The sequence below is a fragment of the Thermobia domestica genome, chromosome 5, assembly GCF_964235325.1.
Source record: "Thermobia domestica chromosome 5, izTheDome1.hap1.1, whole genome shotgun sequence".
Lineage (NCBI taxonomy): Eukaryota > Metazoa > Arthropoda > Insecta > Zygentoma > Lepismatidae > Thermobia > Thermobia domestica.
In genome coordinates, this window is record NC_137458.1 from 235,897,043 (window position 1) to 235,924,453 (window position 27,411).

A 27,411-nucleotide genomic window follows, 5' to 3' on the forward strand; every position below is an offset into this window, starting at 1 on the left:
ATCTTTGTGTATGCTTACTTCAATTATTTCCTGGATTTCTAGAACCAGAGTCATTACTCCTTAATTTCAAGTGTTTGTCCAATTTCCTCATTGTGTTAGTTGAACAGCGAAAATTCTCACCATCCTCTCCCCCACTGGGAATTTTACTCAAAATTAGACTTGCAACGGTGCGTACGCCAACCATTCCTACAAGGGAACATGATTGAACCTCTTATTGTACGTAGGTTATATATTGTAAATTTGCTCAATTGACGTGTTGATGTAGATAGTCAATTTCAAATGAAGGATGGGATGAGAATTGGCAATTGCTCTTTTTTGAGTTTTACCATTTTTATGGTATTTATTTTTTAGATGAAAAGTTTCTCGTAATTAAAATATTCTCCTGACAAACTTGGAAGGTTCTAGCGCGTAATGAAAACATATTAAGGAGATCTTATACCTTAGCACTGGTTTCCCTATCTCTAAAAGATAACGTGTAAATTTCACTTAATGAATAACTAATAAAATATGGCACTCAGCAACTTAAAATTTCCCATGTAAATACGGAACAGCATGGAAACTGGATGTTTGTTTCAATTCTACACTTAATGAACCGAATTATGTTGTTGATTTTTAGTTTAGCGTCCCTTTCAGCAGCGAGGCTATATGAGACGTGGACCTACTGATTAACGTGGAATCCGAACCACATGAGCCCCCGCCGGGAATCGAACCCGGATGAACCGAATTAATAACAATTAATGTTAGGAATATAATATATATTATAGAAGGGGAAGGGGGTTAGTAGCCGAACATTTCCCAGCTCTTATGTTGTTTTCACAAGTTCTAGAAAAGCCGGCCAGGATTTTCTGCTCAAGTCCTTTCCCAATACATAGAAAGCAACGGGAACTATCCCCAACGTATCCCTATGTCATTGTCATAGGAGAAAACAGGTATCGAGCATGGTATTTTGATCTATTTGCCTTATTATAACACAATTTCGGCCTTATATGTAGCGTGAAAAAAAGGGTCAGATAAAGAACGTTGAGCGTAGGGAATCATTTATGCAAGCAGATGCGATAGTTGTGGGTTGGAAGACTTCGAAAACTCATTGATAGAAATGTTACTTCGGAATGCAGTATCTCTTGTTTACTTCCCCGTCTTGACATTTGAGCTAATTCCGCTTGAGTTTAGAGTTCTTTGGCGACACCAATTGACCCTGGGTTTGAGTTTTCCTTTTCTCAATGAATATAGATATATATATATACAGTCAAATATCAATAGACAGTAATGATAATAGAACACGGACGTCTGTATACGTAGAAGGTGAGCTTCACACTCTCCTAGCTTTGACTTCTCCAGTCTTGATTGAGAAAGAATGCCTTTTTTTTAACTGATTATGAAACAGACCTTAGACCTTCCCATGGATACACATTTTCATTAGAAGCGTAACTGAAATCGGCAATTAAAAAGTATATAAAATAAAAATAAAAGTACGAGAGAAAGGAAACGATAATATATATATATATATATATATATATATATATATATATATATATATATATATATATTTGTAACAGACCCCGATTACCGGTTTGTTTACATTGGATCCGTATTGTTATGTGTACCGGTTGAAGTTGAAGTTGGTTCCCGCATAGTATTACTGTGCCCAGTTTTGTTACGTGTAAGTCTACACTAATTTAATGTTAATTCGTTTTATATTGTTAGTACAAGGAATGGCACAAAAGAATACATGCACTCAATTTTGATATGATATACGCACATAAACGCATTCGGAAATCTTCTAAATCTAACTCTTACCGGTGACTGCTTCTTTACAGTTTATACAGTATTTTAGAACAATTAATATAAGTAAGACTAGATACAACTAAAGCTTACCGAATATTTTGATATAGTTTTATTCTCGACGTTCACTTGTTACACTATATTACTGCTGATATGGCGATTTCTCTGGTTATTGCCGCAAGAGGGCGTTCGAATCGCTATACGTGGAACTAACAGTGTAAAAGATGGCGGCTCGGCGGTGAAAAGAAGTCCTCCGTCACTATGACAATACCTAAATAATTGACTGGAGAGAATAATCTTTTAATTATTTATTTATTGAATAGAGTTTTCGGTAAGTTAGATATTAAAATAGATATAGAAATTCATGATTTTTACAGTTAGATTCTTGTATCGATATGTATTTATGGTAAAATTATGCGAATTATAATCAAAGATATAATAGTAGAAACCGCGTTTATAGAGGCCTGGCTACGAGTGTAAGATGACGCAGTGGATTAATAGATTTCAGTGTGGAAAAACGATGGCTTGTTAGCTCCTCCAAAAATTTAGAAATTCTGTAACTAAAAGTATAATTCGGCCTGTAACCTAGTCAAAATCGTGGTTTAGACTAACCTAAGATGTTATTTGGAAGAAATAGATACGGAGGAGTCTAACAAAAGTCAAAATTTAGTGAAACTTTTTTTTTCGGCTACAAGCCATCGAATGTCATCTCCGCCATTACTAGACATATGCAGTAATGGAATGGGAGATGTAATTTATCGAAGCTGATTGCTGCGGCGGACCGGAAAGATATTCTACGTTCGTGGAGTGTGTAGCCGGTGTACCGAAGGAGTCATCTCTCGATTTTAAATAAGCAAGTAGATGAAACCTACTTTGCGAAGTTTGATCGCCCAGCTCAACCTGAGGACTATTATTCTGTGAAACCTGCGGATAATCGGGTAACATCTTTTCTTAATTTTCTTATAAACAGTATAGCAGTTCAGCAAATGGCATCTTTAAGAATCAGGATGTGTAACTAAGTTAAAGGGCGTTACGCGTCTCTGAACTTGTCAATCGTCATTATCCACTTATGCTACAAGCATGTATAATTGAATTATTAAATCTTATGTGTGCCTCTACGTAAATTTGAAAAAAAATATGTATGTTGATATTAGGGTAATATTTTACTTTGTACGTACCTTTCGATGGCAATGTACCTTGAAAATTTTGAATATTTAGATTAGATCGGTTATGTTAAATACATTACTGAATTATGTCTCGAATTATGTCCCGTGATGATGCCTTATTTTGTGAAATATTTGCTGTAGGTTAGGTTAGGTCTAATTTTGCAAATGTGTGATCCATAATATCTATGTAGGTTAGGTTAGATTCGCTTTTACCCGTGTTTCCAAATTTAATACGTGTCTTTTATATATTGCAATGTGATATATGCTATTTTGTTGGGAAATCTTTATCATGAACGCACATACGAATATTCCGTGTCTGAGAAATTTAAGTATTTCTTAATTCATTTCATTCGCTTCAATATTGCTTCATGATGTATGTCAGTCGTAAACATTAAGATGAAATTTCTTTGAGAGTGCTCTGATATATATATTAACGTGTCTTTTAATCGTATTTGTAATACATGCATGTAGATTAGATAAAATTTCCATTTCTTACGTGTAGAACCGGTAACAATTGTGATTTGAGCGTGCTTTCCTATATTTTGTCGTGTGTCCCTTTGATATTAATTTGTAATGTATTTTTGTATCCGTGTTTGCCATATTTTGTCATGTGCATATTCAAGACGTGTAATGTCGATAAAATTGCATTTCAAACGTGTCTATTATTATTATTTTGTCGTGTGCCCTTTTATAGTATCTCTTAATACATTAGTGGTTTAAAATCTTATTTCGTATGTATGATCTCATTTCGTTGCACCATATATTTAGTTTTGTAGGTTAGGAAAAATTGAATATAACATATCCTCCGATGTTAATATCGTATCTTGATGAGTGCGAATAATAGATCTGTGCCGATGTGGGAGAACTTTACTCTGAACATACCTCCGGAGTTCGACATTACTATTTACAAAAATACTATTTCGTGCTATGTTTGTTTATTTTCAGTTAGGTAGATATTTACTTTGAACGTGCCATAATTACAGTGCGGAATTAAATGTTCGTGCCTACATTGATATTTGCCTCGTTGGAAACCAATAACGTTGGAATGTTTTTCAACTTGCTATTCTCCAGTAGAGCGTATCCATCCCTCTATAAGTTTAATTAGTTGTAAACAGAGATAATAAGTTAAAAATAATAATAATTCTTTAAAGAGGCGTTTCAGTGATTGGACCCTGTCGAGCATATGTAGATTTTTTTTTCTTTTCTTTCGTTCTCGCTAGACATTTGTATATATATATCATTTTCATTGATAGTAGTGCTTTCATAGTAGATGTATTATGCGAATGATGCATAGGCTAACGTAAAGTAATACGTGATGCTACTCGTACTTTTTTTTTTTATTTAATTGAAAAATGGAATTGTAGTAGCGATGATACTGCCTATGTCTGCATAACTTGCATATTGTTTGATGAATGACAGGGACATTATAAGCAATGAACGCCCAAGTAAAAGAATCTTCTGTAACTACATAAGTAGAGGGGATGGATCGCCAATTCTTTGATTGATAATGAGTTTTATATGTATTAATGAGATATGTTTGAGAATCATGTTGGAGACTAGATATGTTAAAACAATATAACAATATCATTTTATAAAATGTTGATAAAGTATCTTAGAGATACCACAATGGAGGCAAATGTTTAAATTTTTTTTTTCTCTTTCAATCTGTTATGATGTAAATTGTTAATAAATTGGCACGAATAAATAGTCATAAAAAAATTTAGCTCTATAGTTTCAAATATAATCTATACAATTAGAATTTATGAAGTTTTTTTTTTTTTTTCTTTCTTAAAAGTACTAATTAAGCTGAACAATGTTGACTCTTATTCTTGGTTGGCCACAAAACAAGAATCTGGAAACTTCTGATGATAAATAATAGCTTTATCGTTGTGTCTTTCTTTTCTTTTGCTAAAGCTAATGCAACCTGAACATTAAATCTAATATAACCTTGATTTTTTTTTTTCAATACCGTAAAATCGATTTGTTATAATTGGCGATACCATCCAGGATCTTTGATTTATTTTCGAGATGTTCTTATTCCTGGAAACACGATTTGTTATATATATATATATATATATATATATATATATATATATATATATATATATATATATATATATATATATATATATATATATATAGATAGATAGATAGATAGATAGATAGATATAATATTAGAAAGGAAATTCGGATAGTTTAGAAAATAAGCTAAAATTTGAAATTCCTTGCTTTTGTTATATCTAGATTAAAGGTAAAATAAATCGTGCAAAGGTAAACTTATACACTGGATCTACACGCAGTGTATAAATGCACGTGCCTGACTGGAAAGTAAATCATAAAAGCCATAAATAAGCTCTGAAAAAAAGTAAGTACTGAAATATTATTGTATAATGTGCGTATGCGTATAATCTCTTAACAAGCGGTGAAACAGGAGATCAGCCCAGTATTTGAACCTGAAATTGTACAAATTATTCATAATAATGTTCAAATATTATTCAAACTGACCATTGTTGCTTATGGTTATAAATACTAGAAGATATTGAAAATATGTTTAAATATTATGTTCAATTTGTACGTGTTACGTACACATATAAATACTATGGTTACTTGAAAGATGCCATAAATACAACAAAAATCTCAGTAAGGGCAATAGCTTCCAATATTAGCTATAAGGGCAATATTTCCCCGCTCTGTTTTCGATCCTTCATTTGATTTTTCGTAAAGAACAAATAATAATAATTAAAAATAATCATAAGGACAGTATATATTTGTACAGATCAGTGAAACTCACCTGATCTTCTCCGAACTTGATGCGCTAGTAGACCTTGGGGAAGATTTCTTTAATAGCTATTTAGAGCTAAAATACGTGGAACAAACCTGTTTTTAAACGTTAGTCTGAAGTATAAAAACGTAAATGATGAGACGGCTGGTTAGCTATGGTAAATGCAGTGTGTACTTATAAAGAAAAATCTGCTTTAAAAAATTAATGAAGAATGACTTTTCTTCAATAAAAACTTATTAATTTATTAGTTTTATTTATCAACAGAGTTCAATATACTGTAGCTATTAGCGCATTAGAGGCATTAATTTATTAGTTTTTTTTTTTTTATTAACAGAGTTCAATATAGCTATTAGCGATTACAGGCATTAGTTGATTAGTTTTATTTATCAACAGAGTTCAATATAGCTATTAGCGCATTAGAGGCAATTAAGAATGAAAAACAAAGAAGCATTTGTTCCCTTCTAGCATTTGCCGTGTAGGACTGTGAGGAATTCCGAGAAACCTATTATAAAAGCTTCCCATGGAATAAGAATTCGTTACCTCCCAATTGCAAAGAGAAAACGCTTACCGTTCTTCAATGCTCACTGCTTTAGCAGTATGCCTATGATGTAATATATATGTATAGAAATCTCTTTCCAAGAGTGAAGTTCAAATCAGATGAGCTTTGTTAGGTAATCGAGGCCGAGTTTGCTCCAGCGAAAACAGAATGCTTACCATTCAACTATGAGATACGCAAGTGATAGTATCTGCATTATATTTGTTGACGAATGTGTTGTGTAGTTATTCAGACGATTTGTTGCGCCCAAGCCTTGGGTTCTCAGGTTTAAATTGTACTTAACTAAAAGCTCCATTTATTATTTGTCATAATAACAAAGAGCAAAGCATGTTCATGTTAACTATCATCATTATCAGTTTCTAAATAATTAAATTGAAATAGTATCGCTTAAGTTGCAATTAAATCATCAGAATATGTTACTGAATAAATACACAAATATTAATACTCTAATTTAAATATGGCTACTACCCTTGTTCTATTTTGAAGTAATTAAATTGAAACAACGCAGTTTTTAAGTTGCCATTAAATTGCCATAATTGTTTTAAGTCTGCAAATTGCCTGCATGCTAGCGGCATCTGTTGGTAACAGGCAGGCAGATAACGCAGATAGAGGCACCTGTTAGCTTGACTATGTACTACTAGGAATTGGCGTTACTCATAGTAGGATATGTTTTTATATTATAGGTAGGATAGTATGCAGTTGAATAAATTGAAATAGTGTGCAATTAAAATTAAGTTGTACATAAAATATTCCACTAATTCAGACAGGACGTAATAAAAGTAATGATTGCTCTGCATAAAAATACTTTTTATAATTCATGCATTCTGTCCCTGGTCATTACGGCTACTGAAGCAGCAACTTCAGACAAAATTATTCCTTGAGAAACCAAGATGTTGCTAGTTAGGAGGGAAGTCGATCGAGACATACGGACAAGAAACGTGTTCAAGATAAGATTCTCGTTCCATTTCCTTGTCAACACGTGTTTTTTCCGTGGATATCAGTCCGTGCTGTTTCAGATTTCTAAGTGGTTGGTATTCTTTTTCTTTCTGGATGATTAATGTGTTGCCAATACAATTAATTTATGTCATTAAGTAAAAAAATGGAAGTAGTCATCTAGTTTGTATAGATATTATGTATTAATATGGAAATTTAAAAGTCGTTGAGTGTAATATTACGTTAGATATTTGTGAAGTAAAATTTACATGCTGTCTTATGGAAACTTTGACACACAAATTAATGGGTGGAGACTACCTTAAGTCACTTACCCGACAGCAATGTAGTGTAACAGATATGTATTTTAACCCTTTTAAATTCCGGCTTTTTTTTTTCAAGGTAAATTATAGACTCAGTCAAGCGGATACAGCGTCATCTCTATTTATCGTAGGATCATGGTTCATACCTAGTTTTTTTTTAACAATAGAGCAACCTCTCAAATGGTACCATTCACATTTCCCTATTATGTCCCTGAGGCGGGGAATTTTCAGAGAAATCGGGTTTTTCTCTGAAAATATTTTTTTTTTTTAAATTTTAACCCCTGGACCCCACTATATTAACGCAGAGACCTGAAAATCAGCTAAAAAAATACTAAGGGGTGTACTAAATGTGTGTACCAAATTTGAAGCTTCTATCTTGAATAGTAAGGACGAAAAAATATTTATCAATAATCCCCACAATGCCCCAAATTACCGCAAAAGACCCTGACCTCAGGTGAAAAAAATTCCGGAGACATCCATATTCATCCTAGGATCATGGTTCGCCAATCATTCTCTTCAGAATAGAACTGCCTTTCAAACCGTACCATTCACATGTCTCCATCATGTGTCTGAGGCGGGAAAATTGGGAAGAAGGGGTTTTTTGGTTAAGATATCCCTTTTTAAACTTTTTTCCCCTTTAGACCTCCTGTGTTAACGCAGAGATCTGAAAAAGATCTGATAAATACTACTCGGTGGACTGAATATTTGTGCAAAATTTCAATCTTCTAGCTGCAAAAGCAAGCTCACCCAAAAAGTAATATACCCACAATACCCCAGATTCCCGTATAAAACAAGGATCATTGGTAGAAATTTCCTCAGACATCCCTATTTATCCTAGGATCATGGTTCGTACATCATTCTCTTCAGAATAGAACTGCCTTTCAAACGGTACCATTCACATGTCTCCATCTTGTATCTGAGGCGGGAAAATCGCGAAAAAGGGGATTTTTTGGTTTTAAAAATCCCTATTTTTTTAAAACCTTTTTGCCCCTCTGGACCCCCTGTGCTCACGCAGAGTTCTGAAAAAATCTGATAAATACTACTCGGCGGACTGAATGTTTGTGCAAATTTTCAATCTTCTAGGTGCAAAAGTAAGTCCACCAAAAATCTAACAATTTTTTTTTTAAGTTATGACGTCATCACCTCCTATGTCTTGACGTAGGAAGGTGTGAAATCATACGTAACGTGTTCTACAATGCCTCTAGACTTAAAAAAAAAGAAGTAAAAAGTTTTATTGGTTTCTTTTTAATCGAATAATGAAGACACTATTTTAGTACCTAAAAATAGGTACTAGAACTCCAAATTTTAAATAATAAATTTTATTATTATTATTATTATTATTATTATTATTATTATTATTATTATTATTATTATTATTATTATTACGACGACTACTACTACTACTACTACTAATGATAATAATAATACATAGGTGCTTATGTTTTTTGCTCTGTATTAGTTATTTAGCCCTGTAGTAATTCTCTTTTCATATATTTGTAATGTTCTTTCAATATGTAAACAGAATTTCCAATATTAATTTCCTGCCAATTCTCAATTTTATATAAAGAATCCTATTATCAAAATCATAGTGTGTTTTGCATGTACTTAATTTCCTAATCATGCATTTAATAGCATGTTTAATTTATTTTGCAGTATTGATTTTGCAGTTCTACTTGCTTCTGGTAAAGGAGCCGTTTCGTGTGTGAAAGCTTTAATAGAACATGGAGCAAATCCGTGTTGCATATATAGAGGGAAAATGCCAATCCACAGAGCAATAGAAAATGGACGGTTAGGGTACGTATCCTAAAATATAGTTAAAATTGATCAAAGCGTAGAAAACAGTCGAAGGCGCAATTTTAGAACACAAGGAAGATTAGAGTTATTTTACAGTAAATAAGTAATTTCCTTCACTATCGTTTTCATTGTATTCTGTTCGCATAATTTTATTTAGTTTCATCATCGATGTTCAACTGATTGAGGAACGATTACTACCAAAACTTGAAATGTTGTGAATCTAATTATAGTTTGATCTATAATTTTATTTTTGTTTCGAGTGGTCTGAGGTAGAACGTGCAGGTTTATGGAAACTGGATGCTCTGTTTCCAGAATGGATAAAAAATAAAACTGCGTTAAATATAAACTTCTTTTGTTATTTAATCATGATAATAATGTTTTTTACATTAATACATTAAATACATCGCCCCCCAGAAAGCGGAAAAATTCCAAGCGCCAAAATGGAAATTTCTCAGAAGAGCATAAAAATGAATGAAACACTAATTAACTCCGATTCTTTCTTTCTTCTAGAATTTAGCTTTCACTGCAAACCTTTCATATTGTCTCCTGCCATTTGTCTCCTTTCTGCACAACATTAAACATTAAATGAGTAGTCAGGATATGCACTTAGTTGGAAATAAAAAAAAGTGGCGCTTAGCACCTTTCTGCTTTCTGGGGATGAAATACTAGTTCAAGCATAAATTTAAGGATTCTCAAAATACTTATTGCGACGTCATTATTTAGTTGTGAAGACTAGTGTTGTGAAGGCTTGGGAAAAAATCGGAAATTTTGGGTAAAAAACAGTTTTCTATCGTTTTTTTCCCGAGCTTGGAAAAAAAACGGAAAATTTGGGAAAAATTGAAATTTTCGAATATTTTTCTACATTATGCTTTTAAAATAAAAACTGTTCTATATTTACTAGTTTATAGTTAAGATCATTGAATGGTTATGTTTCTTGTAATAGAATAGGCAAAAATTTGTGGCAACAAATAGATGTACTCCACTCCTTTGCAGTTAGCACCGTGATAAAATGTAGTTATGGCTACAAAAGATACTAAAATATAATCCTAGCTAGATTTATTAATATAGACGCATTCAAATTATCTTAAGCAATCTTATGAAGTTCTCGCTTTATGGCAGGGAAGTGTTAAAATAACGGGGCCAGAATCATTTTAGTTAATACCAGTATGTTAAAATCTAATATATATTTTATGGAGATACGTATCTTCCTTGTGCAGAGTAAAATTCCAGGAAATTTTGAATCCATTAGAAAAAATCTTGTTTGGAAATATTGACAAAAAACGGAAAATATAATTTAAAAACTATTTCTTCGCCTGATGCTAATCATATTTGCTGTAACGTGTCTGCAGCATATATACAATGTATTTCGCTAACAGAAAATATACTTAAAGCAACAGGTTTTAAATTTACTTTTTAGTTTTCTGATTTCTGCTAAAAATCCCTCTTTATTATTTTTATATTTTTCGAACCTCAAAAAGAGAGATGATCTTATTTACACATACACACATACACCACGTAAGTGTGCAAATTTGAGCAGCGAGAAATATATTAAAGAATTTAACATGTGAAACTTCCGTTCGTTATTATTAAAGACAGGTAAAATACCCATTCTCCGCACGGGGAGAATACGTTTCATTTTGGACATAAAGGGCACCAAAACTGTCACCAATGAACTGGGACCTCAAGAATTATGAATTCGACACTAGTATCGGTCATTTTCAATTACTTTTACATGTCACTCTCCCCTTTTAGGAGTACTAATGGAGCTGAATTTGGATTTAAACGTCATCGGAAGTGTTAATGTGCATCTCAGCGGCCTCGAAAAGTATGGATTGACACTAATATTAGCCATTTTCGATCATTTTTGCATATCTACCTCGTCTCGCTCCCACAAGTTGCGGCGCTGAATTTGGATTTAAACGGCACCGGAAGTATTACTGTTCATCTCAGCGACACTCCGCCGCCCCGAAGTTACAGGGATGAATTTGGATTTAAACGGCATCGGAAGTGTTACTGTTCATCTCAGCGACACTCCCTCGCCCCGAAGAAACAGGGATGAATTTAGATTTAAACGACATTGGAAGTGTTATTGTTCATTTCAGCGACCCTGAAAACTATGAATTCGACACTAATATCGATCATTTCCCATAATTTTTATATAAAGGGTGTTTCAAAACGACAACATTTCGGAGGTGATTCCCGATACCAATGTAAGATAAAAAGTATAGACCAACCTGGGTGCACAAATGCTTCCTTTCGGAGTTATAGCCTGCCAAAAACATGAAAAAATCAAATTTAAAGGTCCATAGCTCCAAAGCTATGAAACTTACTATAGTCGGGTCAAGACTTCACTTAGGAACTAATATGTACGCTATCCAAAAATACATGTTCCAGAATCCTGAGATACTCATGCAACAATTTTTATAGAGAGAGTTTGGATACGGGTATATAATTTGAAGTACTCACCAACTACCTCTATAAAAATTGTTAAGGAAGTATCACAGGATTCTGGAACGTGGATCCTTGGATAGAGTACATACTAGTTCCTAAATAATGTCTTGATCCGACTACGGTAGGTCCCATAGTTTCGAAGCTATGAGCTTTTAAAGTTCATTTTTTGAAACTTTCGGCAGCCTATAACTGAAAAGAAGTATTTGTGCACCCAGATTGGTCTATACTTTTTGTCTGATCTTGGTGTCAGGACTCACCTCCCAAACGCCGTCGGTGTTGTTTTGAAACATCTTGTATAGATATATATATATATCCTCTCCCCGTCCCAAATTATGGCTCATAATTTGGATTTAAGCGGCATCGGAAGTGTCACTGTTCATCTCAGCAACCCCGAAAACTATGGAATCGACACCAATATCGATCATTTTCAAGATATATCCCTCCTTCTTCCCTCCAAACTGCGGTTCCAAAGTGAAATAATAAAAACCATCCCAGGCCCGAACCTCATATATGTTGAAAATTTTAACAAAATCTGCCTGGAGGTTCAAGAGTTGTTAAGTTACATATATAGTCATTTTCATTTTTATATAATTTGTCGCACTAAAAATAGGTATTGGTTTACATTTAAAATTTTGTACATCAAGTTTATATAAAAGTCTATATTAGAATATTAAATTATAGTAATTATATGTTTTAGTGCATGAGTAATAGTGAAATTTGTCTACTGCTCTTTCATTTAAGAAGCAATTTGGTTAAAATTAACAAAATTTCCCCAGATCAAAGAACACATTAAGAACTCAGTTTCATTCAAAAGCCCTATTTGTTGCAACAGAAACGCTTCTTGGTGGTAGATGTGTTTGCAACTCCTGTAATTAATGCACAACCTTGAATAAACGACTAAAAAACACATACAGGAAATGAGTGCGGACTTAATTTTCAAGAATAATTATAACAGTTTCATTTTCGAATGCTTCTTTCTTACATATTTGCAATATTGAAATTTCTCAACTTCAAAATTTTCACTCGTTCGAAAAAAAAAAAAACTTTCATTCCTAGTAAAATTAACCTAATACGAAGATTTTTGTTATTTTCCCAATTTTTCCAGTTTTTCCGGAAAGAAACGATTTGTTACCAACAGGTTCAAAATTTCCGGAAATTTTACAACACTAGTGAAGACACGGAAATTCTGCTACTGCTACCTGGCCGAGCGTCCTGTTTGTAAACTTTAGAAACAAATTTTGCTTCTGTTCGGTAGGTGTTGTGACAAAAATAATTATAACGTTAGATATAAGTAGCTGTTCTTAAAATGATCAGACGTTTCTGAAAATCATATCAAGTAAATCTTAAACCAAGTTGACTCAGCCACATGATCTCAACGAATGGCAGAGTTCCAACTTCAAGAGTTAAAGTGTATGGCTGTGCTGGTTAGGAGACAAACTGAGTAGTGTAGTGTTTAGTACAACGGTATGGAATCCGCAGACAAGGACTTAATTCTCGATCCAGTCACACTTTGTCATCCTTGGAATTTTGTATTTGTGCCTTTATTTATTACGTATCGTAGAAAAGAAAAAGAAGTAAGTAAAAGAATATCCTGAAGTGTTTTGTGAAGTGAAAATTGACAATACGGCTTGCCTACTGAAAGTTTGACATAATTGGACGTCATACTTAAAACTTTTGATTGTACTCTTCATACAGCCTAAAGATTTACTATACCTACATATATGGCACACGATATTTTTTTCATAAAATAACCAGCAAAATTTTACTTGATGTGGTCATGTGAGAATTTCTAATGATTGAATGCCAGGACCGGTGACGTGGTCCTGTAGTCCAGCTCGTTGGGAGGAGAGAGAGTGTAGTATTGAATGGCCTATTGAGGGCCTATTAATCTTATGTAATGTTCTCGGCATCCACCAACTGCACACGATTCAACCCAAGGCGAGCTTTGGAATCCACTTCGATAGTACAGCACTTGACAGTTACTTGGGAACAAACGCTTTTATCCTTAACTTTTGTTCATTCGAATCCGTTGCGTCAAGAGACAGGGGTGCTCTTTGAGTCTCGTTACCAGGAAAAGTAGCGGCACTAAGTGAGTACCCATGAAATACAGTCAAATGTAATGAAGACTGTTAGTACAATATTGTCGTGCAAAGTGAATAAGTCTATTAGAAGAACGTGGGAAGGGTTCATCAAGGTGATTCCGTGATTATGATTGTCACAGAGCTTTTGGTCGGCTGTAGGTTTTTACATACATTTGTATATTTAGAAATGTTTAGAAATGATTTTAGTTGTTTTATGTAAATTTAGAACTATATCCTAAATTTAAAGGGCCGTATTCTGTTATCTCATCAATTAATAAAAACAGTTATTTACTGCAAAATTAAAAAAAAAAAAAAAAACTGTTACCAAAGCACGCATAAAACTATACATCCCTAACAACCAACCCAGCCCCGAGTTTGTAACAAAATACAAACAATATTTAAAATAGTTTAGTTGTGGAGTACGCCGTTGTTAGCGAGACTCCTTGTTAACAACCCTGTTTCTGACAACCCGTCTCTCTCCCTTAAAAAAACAAATAAATAAATTTTAGACGGGATGGAAAGACCCTGTGCCCCCCTGCTAAAAAATCCTCTTTTATTTGTTCCAAAAACTCAACATTCAATTCCTTTGAAACCAGAAGTGCCCACAAAACAAAAAACGTATTCAATGCAACCTCGCATCACGTACATTTAACCCCTTCTTCCCATTTTCAAAAAAAAAAAAAAAAAGGAAACAAACATTTCAATTTTGTTTCTTTCAAACTCTCTGTATCAAAAATATTACAAAATAATAACATCATGGCAACGCACTTACCTTAAATCTACATCATGCTAATAAACCCTCTTTCCGCAAAAATCTCAATACGCCACTGCAAAATACTCAATTGGTTTTATTTTCAAACACACAAAATAATCATTTTTCCTTACTACAACACCCACGTTAAGCCATTAAAGCATTATTCTGTTCACATTACAATTTACATACCCATTAAAACACACGTTAAAAACTTCAAATCACCACGTTTCTTACCACGTCACACAAAGCATTAACTACGGTAAAACGATTTTACTTATTGTAATAGGCACACAATAATTTATATATTTTGTGTTTACATAATTAATTTTTGCCTTATTTTCATATTTAATCTTTGCATTAATTAGGTTTTATGTTATTTAGTTGTATGTCATATAAAGGATTAGAGGGAAGCTACATTTATTAGGTTAAGTATTGTATGTAAATAGTTTGTGTTTTGTATCCTTTTGATGTGTGACATCGAATTAATATTGGTATACTTTAAATCATGCTGCATATAAAAAGTAAAATTGAAAGATATTCGTAAATGAGAACTCATTGAAGAAACGTACTTGGAAACTTGGAGTTTTGTATGGACGACGAAACGATTGAAAAAAAAAAAAAAAAAAGAAAGAAAGAAAAAGAAAAAAAAGAAAGAAAAAAAGAGAACTTCGAAGCTCAACCTTTGTTCCAGCAAAGATTCAAGCTTTTAGCGGGTTGAGTGAGGCCACTGTTACCATCCCGATTTTGAGAATAGTATTCGATATCAGTTCAGCAGTATAAGAAAGAGATAGGATATGGATTTTAGTCCCTTGTATGTGGGTAAGATACAGTGAGCAATCGAGACAGACAGTCGGAACAGAGTATTGTTCTCCAAGTACACGAAATCTTCGCATGTACATGCAAGTTGCAGAAAAGAATAGAGCGTGAACTTTGCTAGCCACGCCTACTTTTGGCAACCTCAATACGGATAGCGTGGCTTGGCCTAACGGACCGCTCTGCTGGCCAAGTGAACCTAGAAAATTCAAAATTCTGCATCTACAGGAGCAGCCGACGGAACCTGACTGTTTACACTAAAGATGTTACCCCTGTCTTATGTATGACGTAGCTTCACCTATAATTCTTTATATCAATGTGTAAAAACTTTCTGGATAATGTACGATATATATTTAGATAGTATTTCGTTTAAATGGATGAATAAACATAATCAAGGCTTATATCAATATATATCTTGTGAGTGGTCGCGGTACTGTTAAGTAACATGTATACAGACCACGTACCATATTTTTTTAATGCTCTTGCAAACGACAACCTGAGAGAGAGAGGGAAATCTCGATAGCTAATATGTATCTTTACAGATGTTCACAGGGTATGACAGCTCTTGAGAGGCTGCATACTAGTCCATTTCTATATGTTATTCAAGTTTTATGTTAATAATTTTCATTTAAACGTTCCAAATCTGAAAAAAAAAAAAAAAAAAAAACATTCAAAACTTCCAATGTTTACAATCCCATCCCCTCTCAGTCGTTCAGGTGAGAACTTTGCTATGTTGCCGCCAGGAGGCAGCAGGGGATGGAAGTGACATGAAAGTGAGTTTGGAAGAAAAGTAATATAATATTTTTTTGTGCAATGATTTAAAGTGCGGAACTATGAGTGATATATCATATTGCGTATCAACGGAAAGCCAGTTAAATGTTCTTTAAGGTGAACATATTGTCTTTTGAATACCTAAAACGATTGGAGATTTATTTCAAAGAAATTAAACCAAAGTGTAGAATTTGATCAAATGTAGGTTACACAGGTGGAACCAAGCAAGACTGCAACCACCCTACACCCCTCTCTAACCCCGACATTTGAAAAGTGGTCAGCTCTGCAGCGAGTCTTCGGACTAACAAAGAATCTGCCAGTTGTTAAAACAACGGGATTCGAAGACTCGAGGCTAGTTGGATTTTAGATTTGAGAGAGTTCGCGTCGGCTCTATACGATTTCTCTCAATTGGTCTTAGACTCGCGGGAAGGACGCGCAATGTTCTTCAGTCAGTACTACGACCGATAGTTTGTTTTCGGTGCACTTAGAAAACTTGAACGTACTTCCGCGAGTGACTGTGTTTGCATTTTTGGAAGCAAATAATTAAAATGTAAATATGAAAGTGACGAACTAGGATGCAAGCTTCTTACGTGTTCGAGTGTGCTTGGTAGCATAATAGTGTATTTTCCGAGTCGTTCATTTAATACACTGCGTGGAGAACAGTGCTAAATAGCTTCGCGCCACTATGTGTAAAACAAGAGCTGCATCTGTCACATGTAAATAGTTATAAATGAATATACATAGTGCCTCGTGATTTTAGAATTAACTCTGTTTTGTTTTGTGAATCATACTACCAGTAGCCTATGAAGAAGTGTATACAATATCGTCACCGAGAGGCAACTGCATAATACTAGGTCAGCACCCAGGCTGGTTGCGACAGGCCCCTAATGTTTCCCGTCAGAGAGGACTAGTTGATGAACACCTTCAGCTGAGAAGCCAGTAGAGGAGCCCAGGAAGAGAGAGGAAATCATCCCATTCCAGAGAGTTCTACAGGATGCTGGATAATACAAGACATCTCCCCAAACCGGAAGTGATGGAGGAAGCCAAGACCAGCCCGGAGACACGCCACTGAAGAGGACATCTTTCAGAAGAAGAAAAGGCACGTGATCACGGACATTGGACTTCAGCATAATTAAAGGCCTGGTACCAGAGTCACGTAAAATCAAAATTCTTAAAATATTTTTTTCTTTCTTTCGCTTGTGCGTTGGGAGTGTGAAAGTGTACAGTTTTTTTTTTTTTTTTTTTTTTTTTTTTTTATGTTGGATACACCATCCTCATTAAAGGATTAGCTGCAAAAACTGGAGAGTCTCCTTTATCTGTACCCTCAGGACAACAAAAGGTATGTGCCACATATTTAACTGTACCATGTTTCTTTACAGGCCGTGCATCATGATCGAGATGAATCCATGAATTCGTGTGACGTAATCGTATATTTGTTGTGAGTAATTTCCGCTCAGGTTCTACGTTAAAACCACCAAGGACCCTGAAATCTAGAGTCTCTGTTTAAATTAAATAATCTTTTCAAAATTGTTTATTTTGCATATATCATCCTTTGCTCTACCGACATTAACATTAATTCTTTTGGCCTTCAGCCTTTAAATTATATGCAAGGGTCCAATCTTTTAATACCCACATTTGCATACGCGAGTATAACTTACTCCTCCCACATTCTCATCCCACTCAACTCCACATCACATTTACATTATCCAAAATTTAAAAAAGTCAATACTTCCTCCAGCGTTGCAATCAAACTTGCTCTAGTTTTTCATAGTGTTTTGCATAATTGCCCTATGCTGTCCACTACGTTATCAAAACCTTTCTCTTTGCTCGCAATCTCCAACCCTGTTAATACACTTTCTCAAAATAGTTTATTGCAATTGGCAATAATCTATGCTTTGTTCAATAACCTCCTCAGTAATAAAAACGTTGTCCTTTCCTTCATCAAAAATTCTCGAGGTACAAATCTTTCAATATATATATATATATATATATATATATATATATATATATATATATATATATATATAATATCAAAATTTCGTTTTCACGTTTTCCCTATAACTTTCATTTCAAAACCCCGTCCTAAAACACATTTTCCTTTCTTTGAAAAAATTTATCGTAATAATCCTCTATTCATCCCTTACGAGCAGCTATGCTTCTCCAAAAACGTCATACAAAATAAAACTATCACAATTATAATGTTAGTTTTACTAATAATTAACATTATCACAATCTTCTGTTATTTTCATTACTACTATACCAAAAGTAAAACTTCAATCCTATTCCAACAACAATCACAATCGTCATATGCTCCATGTCCAACCATTCAAAATACCAATGGTGCAAAAACAATTCAACAACAACTCTTACACAATTTGCCTCCAATACAAAAAACTTCTTTATCTAAATCTCCCAATCAATCCAACAGCCCAATTCCTCTCCCTCTTTCTCCTTCCACCACCTCAAATACATTGCCTATTCCAATCACTACTTCAACACCAAAACACTCTATCACTACTAGTGCTATAAATACTCAAAACAAACCTCTAACATATAACATCTCAATGCTCAATTAAAAATATTTTTCTTTTAACATGATATATAATTAGTGTAAAAATTCCTTTTTGTTAGGGGATAAAAATTTACAAAAATAAAATTATCTATACCTTTTAAAAATTCATGTTTTCAAATCAAGCCCTACCCCCCCTCGTTCCATTTCCCTCAATTCCATGCATGCCATTCAACTATTTAAAAAATGTATAATACAGTACTACAAAAAACTAAAACAAAAATCAACTTTTAAAAAGTTACGACGAAAACATCAATATAAAAAATAATAATATTTAACATTATGATGCTTACATAAATAAAAAAAACAAAAAACATTAACAATTTATTGTAAAAATACTTGTCAGTCATATATCTCATTGCAAATAAAATCAATGTAGTAAATTTTCACTATATAACATTTAACTTTAAAATTAATTACAAATATCAATTTAAAAAGTACGCTTGTTCAAAACTCCATATACATAGCCAACGTTCATTTTCACTACATATAAATATTTAAACATAAGTTAATCTTTTATATTGTGTTCAAAACCATTCTTCTCTCAAATAAAAAAAGAAAAGTGTTATTTCAAGTTATAATCATAAGTCATCACAACAATTTTCATAACTTTAATTATACATTAAATTTCAATATTCATACTAAATATAACATAAGCTTTTTTTTCCGCTCTGTAACATTGCATACAAATAGTTCTTATTCATTCTCTTACACAAGTTCTAACTTTGCCAACAAATTTATCTTCATAAACCATAACTTGTCAAAAAAAAAAAAAAAAAAAAAAAAAAAAAGCCTACAGTGTAAATGTTAAATAAAAATTGTATGCTTTAATTTGTAATAATACTAATATAAATGTTTCTTAACTATATGCCTACTCACCCAAAACCTCAGCGTTTCACCACCAAAAACAATACTAGTATATTCATGGTAAATTGCATTACTCAACCGAGTGCACATAAACACTTAAAAAGACCTCATTAACGCTCAACCTGTAATCGCATCTTACTAGGGTCATGGCACTCATTCAAAAACAAAAACTTTGTCATACATTTCAGTATTGATCGTGTGTATTTCATTAGCATGGGAGTACCACATTCCATTGGAGAAAATGTCACAGACGTTGCACATCTGATGGACGTATCAAAGACTGACATTTCCTGACTTCAGAAAGCCTCTTTAGAGAAGAATAACTGTTCGTGTCTATGGCGGAAATTGTGGAAAGTTTGTTGGTTGATTTTTATTTTAGCGTCTTTTTACAGCACTGAGGCTATATGAGACGTGGACCTGTAGCTTAACGGGGATCCGAACTATTTAAGCTCCAACAAGGAATCGAATCTAATTCTCCCACACCAAAAACGCGTGCTTTATGCATATAACGAAGAGGAGCTCAGTCGTTAAAGATGTATAACAGTTTAATATGATAGATACATAGGATAGTTAATATAAATTAATCAATTTACCACTCCAATCCAAATTGCTTATGCATTTGCCGGTATTTCTAGTGTCCATGTGTCCTCTAGAACAATTCCATGACAACTGATTAGTGTTCGGTTGTATGCATGGAAGCCAGTGTAATGTGTTCTATTATCCCCGCCCACCATTGTATGAAATTACAGTGGTGTAGGGAATATCGTGACTGGGACCAAGGAAGATGATTCAATATATTGGTCTCAGATAAATCATGGTTTTGGGCAGCAAGTGATTCTGGACATCACATAGTATGCAGAGAACGGGAAGAACGATATCATCCGCAGCACATCCGTAAATGTAACAAGTTCTAGGTCCTGGAGCTATATTATAATCGGGATAATGAAAAATAATAATCTGGAGAACACCACTACACATCTTCGATGCAGAATCCGTTACTGTAAAATGATATCTATCTATCAAAATCATGAAAGGATATTTTTAGAGGTCTGCGCAGATGCGGATATCTGTATCAAAATGGGTATCTGCGGATATATATTTCTTTTCTGTGCGGATAGCGGATAAAGTTTCGGATATTGTTGCCTATATCTTTTCCCTACCTAAAGAAACGCTATGAAATTTGTGATGACAGTGGAAAGGGAACTAAGAAACGCTTGTTTTGAATTAAAAGTTTTTAAACCGGTTGAAAAATAACTAAATTAAAAGTTTTTAAACCGGTTGAAAAATAACTAAAATCAAAGTAAGTGTGTTTGAAGCTTGTGACTCAGTGGCAGAAAAAGAACAAGAAATGACACGAGAGAGTTGTTCTTTTATTGCTCTTTTTGCTACCTCATCATCTGCGTATGCGATACGGATGCGGATGCAATATTTTATATCCGCACAAACCTAGGATTTAGGATTTGGATTTCTGGACTTTCGGCATCTAAGGCCATGTAGCCCTTCACGATTTGAGGGATGACGTCCCTCGGCGAGCACACAATCCGGGGAAAGGGAAGGAAGAAAGGATTGGGAAAGGAAGGAAGCGGCCTGGGACCTATAAGTTAGGTACCACCCCGGCATTTGCCTGGTGTGAATGAGGAAAACCCAGGAAAACCTCATTCAGGGTGGCTGGCCTGAAAAAGCTGTTACACTTTTTCGACCGAGTGACCCCACCGGGAATCGAACCCGTCCGCACAAACCTCTAGATATTTTCGTCTTTTCCGTGGTGCAGTGAGTCCTAACGTTGTTTACATGAATGACAACACGCGCCCACACAAAACTATCCAAGAGGCCGGGATTGCTCAGTGGTACAGCGTTCGCCTCTGGTGCACGGGGTCCTTGATTCGATCCCAGCTCGCGCCAAGTGAACTTTGTGGTGGACAAACACCCTGTGCGTGGGTTTTCTCGGGGTTCTCTCGTTTCCTCTCACTTTGTTCATTCCCCATTTCCTTCATTTCTCATAATCACCATCTCCTTTAGCCTAACCAGTATATCCGTGGAACGTAAAACGTAGATTTTTTTTTTTTAAACTTATCCAAGCTACAGAGACGCTGAAGAGTGAGGGATCAACTGTATGGATTGGCCAGCACATTCGCAGACCTTAATCCCATCGAGTATGCTTACAATACTCTCAGAAAGTGAGTTGCACATAGGAATTCACCGCTCCTGACCCTCAAAACTCTCAAAAGTGCACTTAAGTATACAAAAGGACAACATACTCTAGGTTTTCCTGAGCTAAAACAGATGCTGAACAGATATGCTGTCCGAGGTGGCCATATGCCTTACTGATGTGATCAGAACTCTGCACTCATAGCAACTTGGATGCATTTCATGTCTTTTATTCATATTGATTGCACCTCTTGTATGAATGGTCCCTGGTTCGATCCCCGGTCATTCAAGTTGGTGGACAACATCGTGTTCGTAGGCTTTTTTCGGAGTTCCCATATTCTCAATTCACCAGTTCATAATCATTCACTTGCATTAAATCATTCATCTCATTTAGACTGAAGGACATAGCCATGGATGTAGATTTACAAATTTCATTCCATTTTCTATATTGCTTTACATGTTCTTTTTTGGTTTATCACTTCCCATTTCTTTGTAAGGAGAAGAATCCCAACCATCTTTTGACAATAAAAGTTGGACTAATTAATATCTGCATTCACATATCGGTAAGTGGATGTTCTCAATCATGGTCCCATAAGTTATGGGCCAATTTGTATTGTTCCTAGCAATGGTCAAGCAGTGAGCGTCCGTTCTTCATAAACTCGATACTGCATAAGGACACAAAACCTCAAACTCTAATCATACGTGGTAACGAGTGAGGTCTAGTTATTGTTTGTAACCTGAAAAATATATAAAATGCATATTCATCAGTATTCAAATAAAACAGAGAAAGATGAAAATGAAAGATTGGTCATTTTTCTAAATTTTACATAACTATTAGTTGAACCACGTTTCTTTCGTATTCCAAAGTCTCAATGAAAATTATAAGCCAGAGACATGCTTCCCTAGTTTTAATATACATATGTACACATTCAGTGCTCTTATGACGTGTCCAACTCATACGTTCACGTTGTGAACAATTTGTATGAAAAAGGATGAAAATAAATACAAATACAAATACAAATGCAAATATAACAATGTTTGGGAGGTGATTCCTGACACTAAGATAAAACAAATAGTATAGACCAACCTGGGTGCACAAGTGCTTCCTTTTGGAGTTATAGGCTGACGAAAATATAAAAAAATGAGCTTTAAAGGTCCATAGCTCCACAACTGTGGGACCTACCGTAGTCGGGCCAAGAATTCACGTAGGAACTAATATATTCGCTATCCAAAAATACAGGTTTTAGAATCCTAAGGTACTCAGGCAACAATTTTTATAGAGGGAGTTTTGCTACGGGCATTTAATTTGAAGTACTCACCAACTACCTCTATAAAAATTGTTGTGGAAGTACCGCAGGATTCTGGAACTTGGATATTTAGATAGGGCACGTACTAGTTTCTAAGTGAAGTCTTGACCCGACTATGGTAGATCCCATAGTTTTGGAACTATGGATGTTTAAATTTCATTTTTTCATGTTTTCCGCAGCCTATAACTCCGAAAGGAAGCACTTGTGTACCCAGGTTGATCTCTACTTTTCGTCTTATCTTGGTGTCAGGAATCATCTCCCAAATGTAGTCGGTGTGTTTTGAAACATCCTTTATATATGTTAAACATTGAATTACTGATTTTTTTGATTCGTCTTTCTAGTTCTATAGTTTTCTTTCAATAATCTATAGTTTTCTTGTTTCTTTAATGTAGCTGTTTGTTTCTTCAGCATCCCGCAATTATGCTCCAAAGTTAAGTGAAACAATGACGAGATTTAATGAAATGGTGGAATGAAAAAGTGAGAGGATACGGAGAACCCCGAAAAGACTCACGGACACAATGTTTGTCCACCACAAAGCTCACTTAGCTCGAGAACTGGGATTAAGTCTGTTCAAAACAATCATATTAAACCTTCTTGGGAAATTGGCATTGTTAATGTGGCCTTTAAAACTAAAAAAAAGATCCTCACTCTTGGATTAAAGTGAATTTCTACAGATTATTTATAAAAAATTACCTGAATACAGATTTACGGCCTATTTTCTATTAATTGAGCAAATTCAAAAGCACTGAAAAACAGAAATATTTATCAAAGAATTCATTTTTATTAAAATTTTGAAAAAAAATGTTAGAAAAATGTGTAACTTCTTCCATCTTGACTTTGAAACTATTACTCCAATAATAATACTTTTCTGATCAGTTTATATACTTATTTATTAAAATTGAAATAGGTCGTAACAGTTTCAATAACTTAATGTTATCTTCATCAGACAGAAACTAGCAAAAATATTTTTATAACATTAAATTATTATTGTTGTATAATTTTAATTTTCATTTTATAATTTTAATTTTTTAATATTTAATAATCAGATATTATAATCTACTGTTTCATTTTACATTTTAGTATAACAGGTTTTTGTAATTATTATTTTCTCTTTTTCTTTTACTATTATTATTATGAAAAATTACACATATGAAAAATTATTAAGAGAAACAATAAACATAAAATTATATGATAGAAAATTGAATTTAGGCGAAACTCCAAAATAACTGATATTTGGAATAATTTATTGAAATAATATTTATTTAAGTTTTTATTAACTTCAAGAAACTACTGTAGTTAAACACACAAACTGTTAAATTATAGAATGAAACTATTAGAATTATGCAACAATAAAAATTTAGTGTTATGCAGATATTTCTGCCAGTTAATGTCTGATGAAGAGAACCTTAAGTTATTGAAACTGTTACGACCTATTTTTATTTTAATAAATAACTATATACTCTGATCAGAAAAATATTTATTATTTGAGAAAAATGTGCTTTTACATTCTCATGAAAACAGATCACTCACATATTTTCTGAAGACATTCGAATTACAGCAGTAAATAGGATTTTTTCGTATTTTCTTTGCAAGTAGGGATCTCAGGCACACCAAAATATTCACGTTAGATTTAATATCAGTTATGAACTTAAAAAGTAAATGAGCGTTCTTCGGTGGTCTAGTGGCTTGCTCGCGTCTTTGATGCGCGTAGTCCTCGATTCCATTCTTTGTGTGAAAAAACTGAACGCATATTACGGTAGTTCTGATTCAGCTTAACTGTAGGTCCACGTTTAGTATTGCCTCCATGCATAAAAGGGAAGCTCAATTTCAGGAACCAACCAAAAGCAAACCAATGAAGAGTACATTACTTTGGAATGAAAGATAGGTTGCTAAATTTTCTCGAACACGTTTTTATCAGAATTCAATGATTGATTTTTTCTTGATTTAATCCAACAACGATATAACTCAAATTATAGGAGTTTATTTATAATAATATTATGTGTTATTATATACCACGTAATAGCGTTCTGTCTGCGTTCTGTTGTTCTATTAGATTAGTGCGAATGAAATATCCACCCAGTGGTCATTTTCAAAGGCCAGAAAAAGTAGAACTACAATATCTGGTTAATTTAAATAGCTGCCGTCTACACCATACACTTTTGCCATCTCTCAGCCAATGACAGGAATTTGTGGCGAAACAAGTCTGGGATCTACGATGCAAAGAAATCCTCCATCGCACGTTGCGCCGCCCGATCATCATGGAAAATCTTGATTGAGATGCCATGAAGAGATGGTAGTGAGTGGGAGAAATATCGGGAAAATACAGTGAGTGAGGAAAGGTTTCGTACTGTAGCTCATAGAGTGTATGCGAGTTTCCCCACCAGATTTCCAAATGAAAATTTCATTCGCACCAATTTAATAATTGTTCTAATCTAACATGTTTGAGGATAAGTCGGAAAATCAGTTTCCCTTGGGTGCTATGAACCGAGATGTTTATGCAAGGCAAATAATATATTGAGAAAATAAAGAACAAGGTGCACTTTATTTTCAAAGAACAAAGAACGTTCTTGCGTCTGTTGTAAGGATTTACAAGGTTTGAAACTCGTCTTGGAAAAAAAAATGCGTGTTTTGCATAGGACAAACTCCTGCCTGATTTCCAAGTTCTCTGGCGACCTCATTGACTGGGTCGCGTCTGTTCGCTTGAATCATTTCATCCACACTCCGATGTTCTGCTCTCTAGTGGCTGTTGACGTCCATTCAGGTCTCGGTGTGTCCATCATATGGTCACTCCCCTTTACATGACATGTGGACCATACATCTTCACATGGAGGGCACGGTGGCTCTGTGGTAGAGCACTTACCTCTGGTGCATGGGACCCCGGTACGATCCCCAGTCAAGTAATCTTCCCAGAAGGTACGGTGGCTCTGTGGTAGAGCACTTACCTCTGGTGCATGGGAACCGGGTACGATCCCCAGTCAAGTAATCTTCCCAGAAGGTACGGTGGCTCTGTGGTAGAGCACTTACCTCTGGTGCATGGGAACCGGGTACGATCCCCAGTCAAGTAATCTTCCCAGAAGGTACGGTGGCTCTGTGGTAGAGCACTTACCTCTGGTGCATGGGAACCCGGTACGATCCACAGTCAAGTAATCTTCCCAGAGGGTACGGTGGCTCTGTGGTAGAGCACTTACCTCTGGTGCATGGGACCCCGGTACGATCCCCAGTCAAGTAATCTTCCCAGAGGGTACGGTGGCTCTGTGGTAGAGCACTTACCTCTGGTGCATGGGACCCCGGTACGATCCCCAGTCAAGTAATCTTCCCAGGGGGTGCAGTGGCTCTGGGATAGAGCACTTACTTCTGGTGCATGGGATCCCGGTACGATCCGCAGTCAAGTAATCTTCCCAGAGGGTACGGTGGCTCTGAGGTAGAGCACTTCTTTGTTGCATGGGACCCCGGTACGATCCCCAGTCAAGTAATCTTCCGAGAGGGTACGGTGGCTCTGGGGTAGAGCACTTCTCCTTTGGTGCATGGGACCCCGGTACGATCCCCAGTCAAGTAATCTTCCCAGAGGGTACGGTGGCTCTGTGGTAGAGCACTTACCTCTGGTGCATGGGACCCCGGTACGATCCCCAGTCAAGTAATCTTCCCAGGGGGTGCAGTGGCTCTGGGATAGAGCACTTACTTCTGGTGCATGGGATCCCGGTACGATCCGCAGTCAAGTAATCTTCCCAGAGGGTACGGTGGCTCTGAGGTAGAGCACTTACCTCTGGTGCATGGGAACCCGGTACGATCCACAGTCAAGTAATCTTCCCAGAGGGTACGGTGGCTCTGTGGTAGAGCACTTACCTCTGGTGCATGGGACCCCGGTACGATCCCCAGTCAAGTAATCTTCCCAGAGGGTACGGTGGCTCTGGGGTAGAGCACTTCTCCTTTGGTGCATGGGACCCCGGTACGATCCCCAGTCAAGTAATCTTCCCAGGGGGTACGGTGGCTCTGGGATAGAGCACTTACCTCTGGTGCATGGGACCCCGGTACGATCCCCAGTCAAGTAAGTTTGTGGTTTATAACATCGTGTCCATGGGTTTTCTCGGGATACTCCCGTTTCCTCCCACTTTCTCATTCCACCAATTCTTCCATCATCATTCAGTTGCCCTAAACATCGTCTCTTTTAACCTAAAGGGCACAATCGTCGGACTTTAAATTGAAATATTTCATTTCATACATCTTCACGATCGGTTTTGGGTTTTAGCATTCGACGTTCCAGGAACGCATTCATACCGCACAACCGTTCATATTTGCTCCTTTTACTATGAATTCAAA

The 27,411-nt window shown here is 35.2% G+C and overlaps 1 protein-coding gene across 6 annotated transcripts in view; it reads left to right on the forward strand.

Moving 5' to 3' along the window:
* Window positions 1–27,411, forward strand: part of LOC145686461 (ankyrin repeat and SOCS box protein 14-like) — a 150,709-nt gene that overhangs the window by 87,429 nt on the left and 35,869 nt on the right. For all 6 annotated transcript variants that reach the window (XM_081759786.1, XM_081759788.1, XM_081759790.1 and 3 more), the window contains one exon: window positions 9,193–9,333. In XM_081759786.1, coding sequence (XP_081615912.1) covers window positions 9,193–9,333 — 141 coding nt within the window. The remainder of the gene's footprint in view (window positions 1–9,192; window positions 9,334–27,411) is intronic.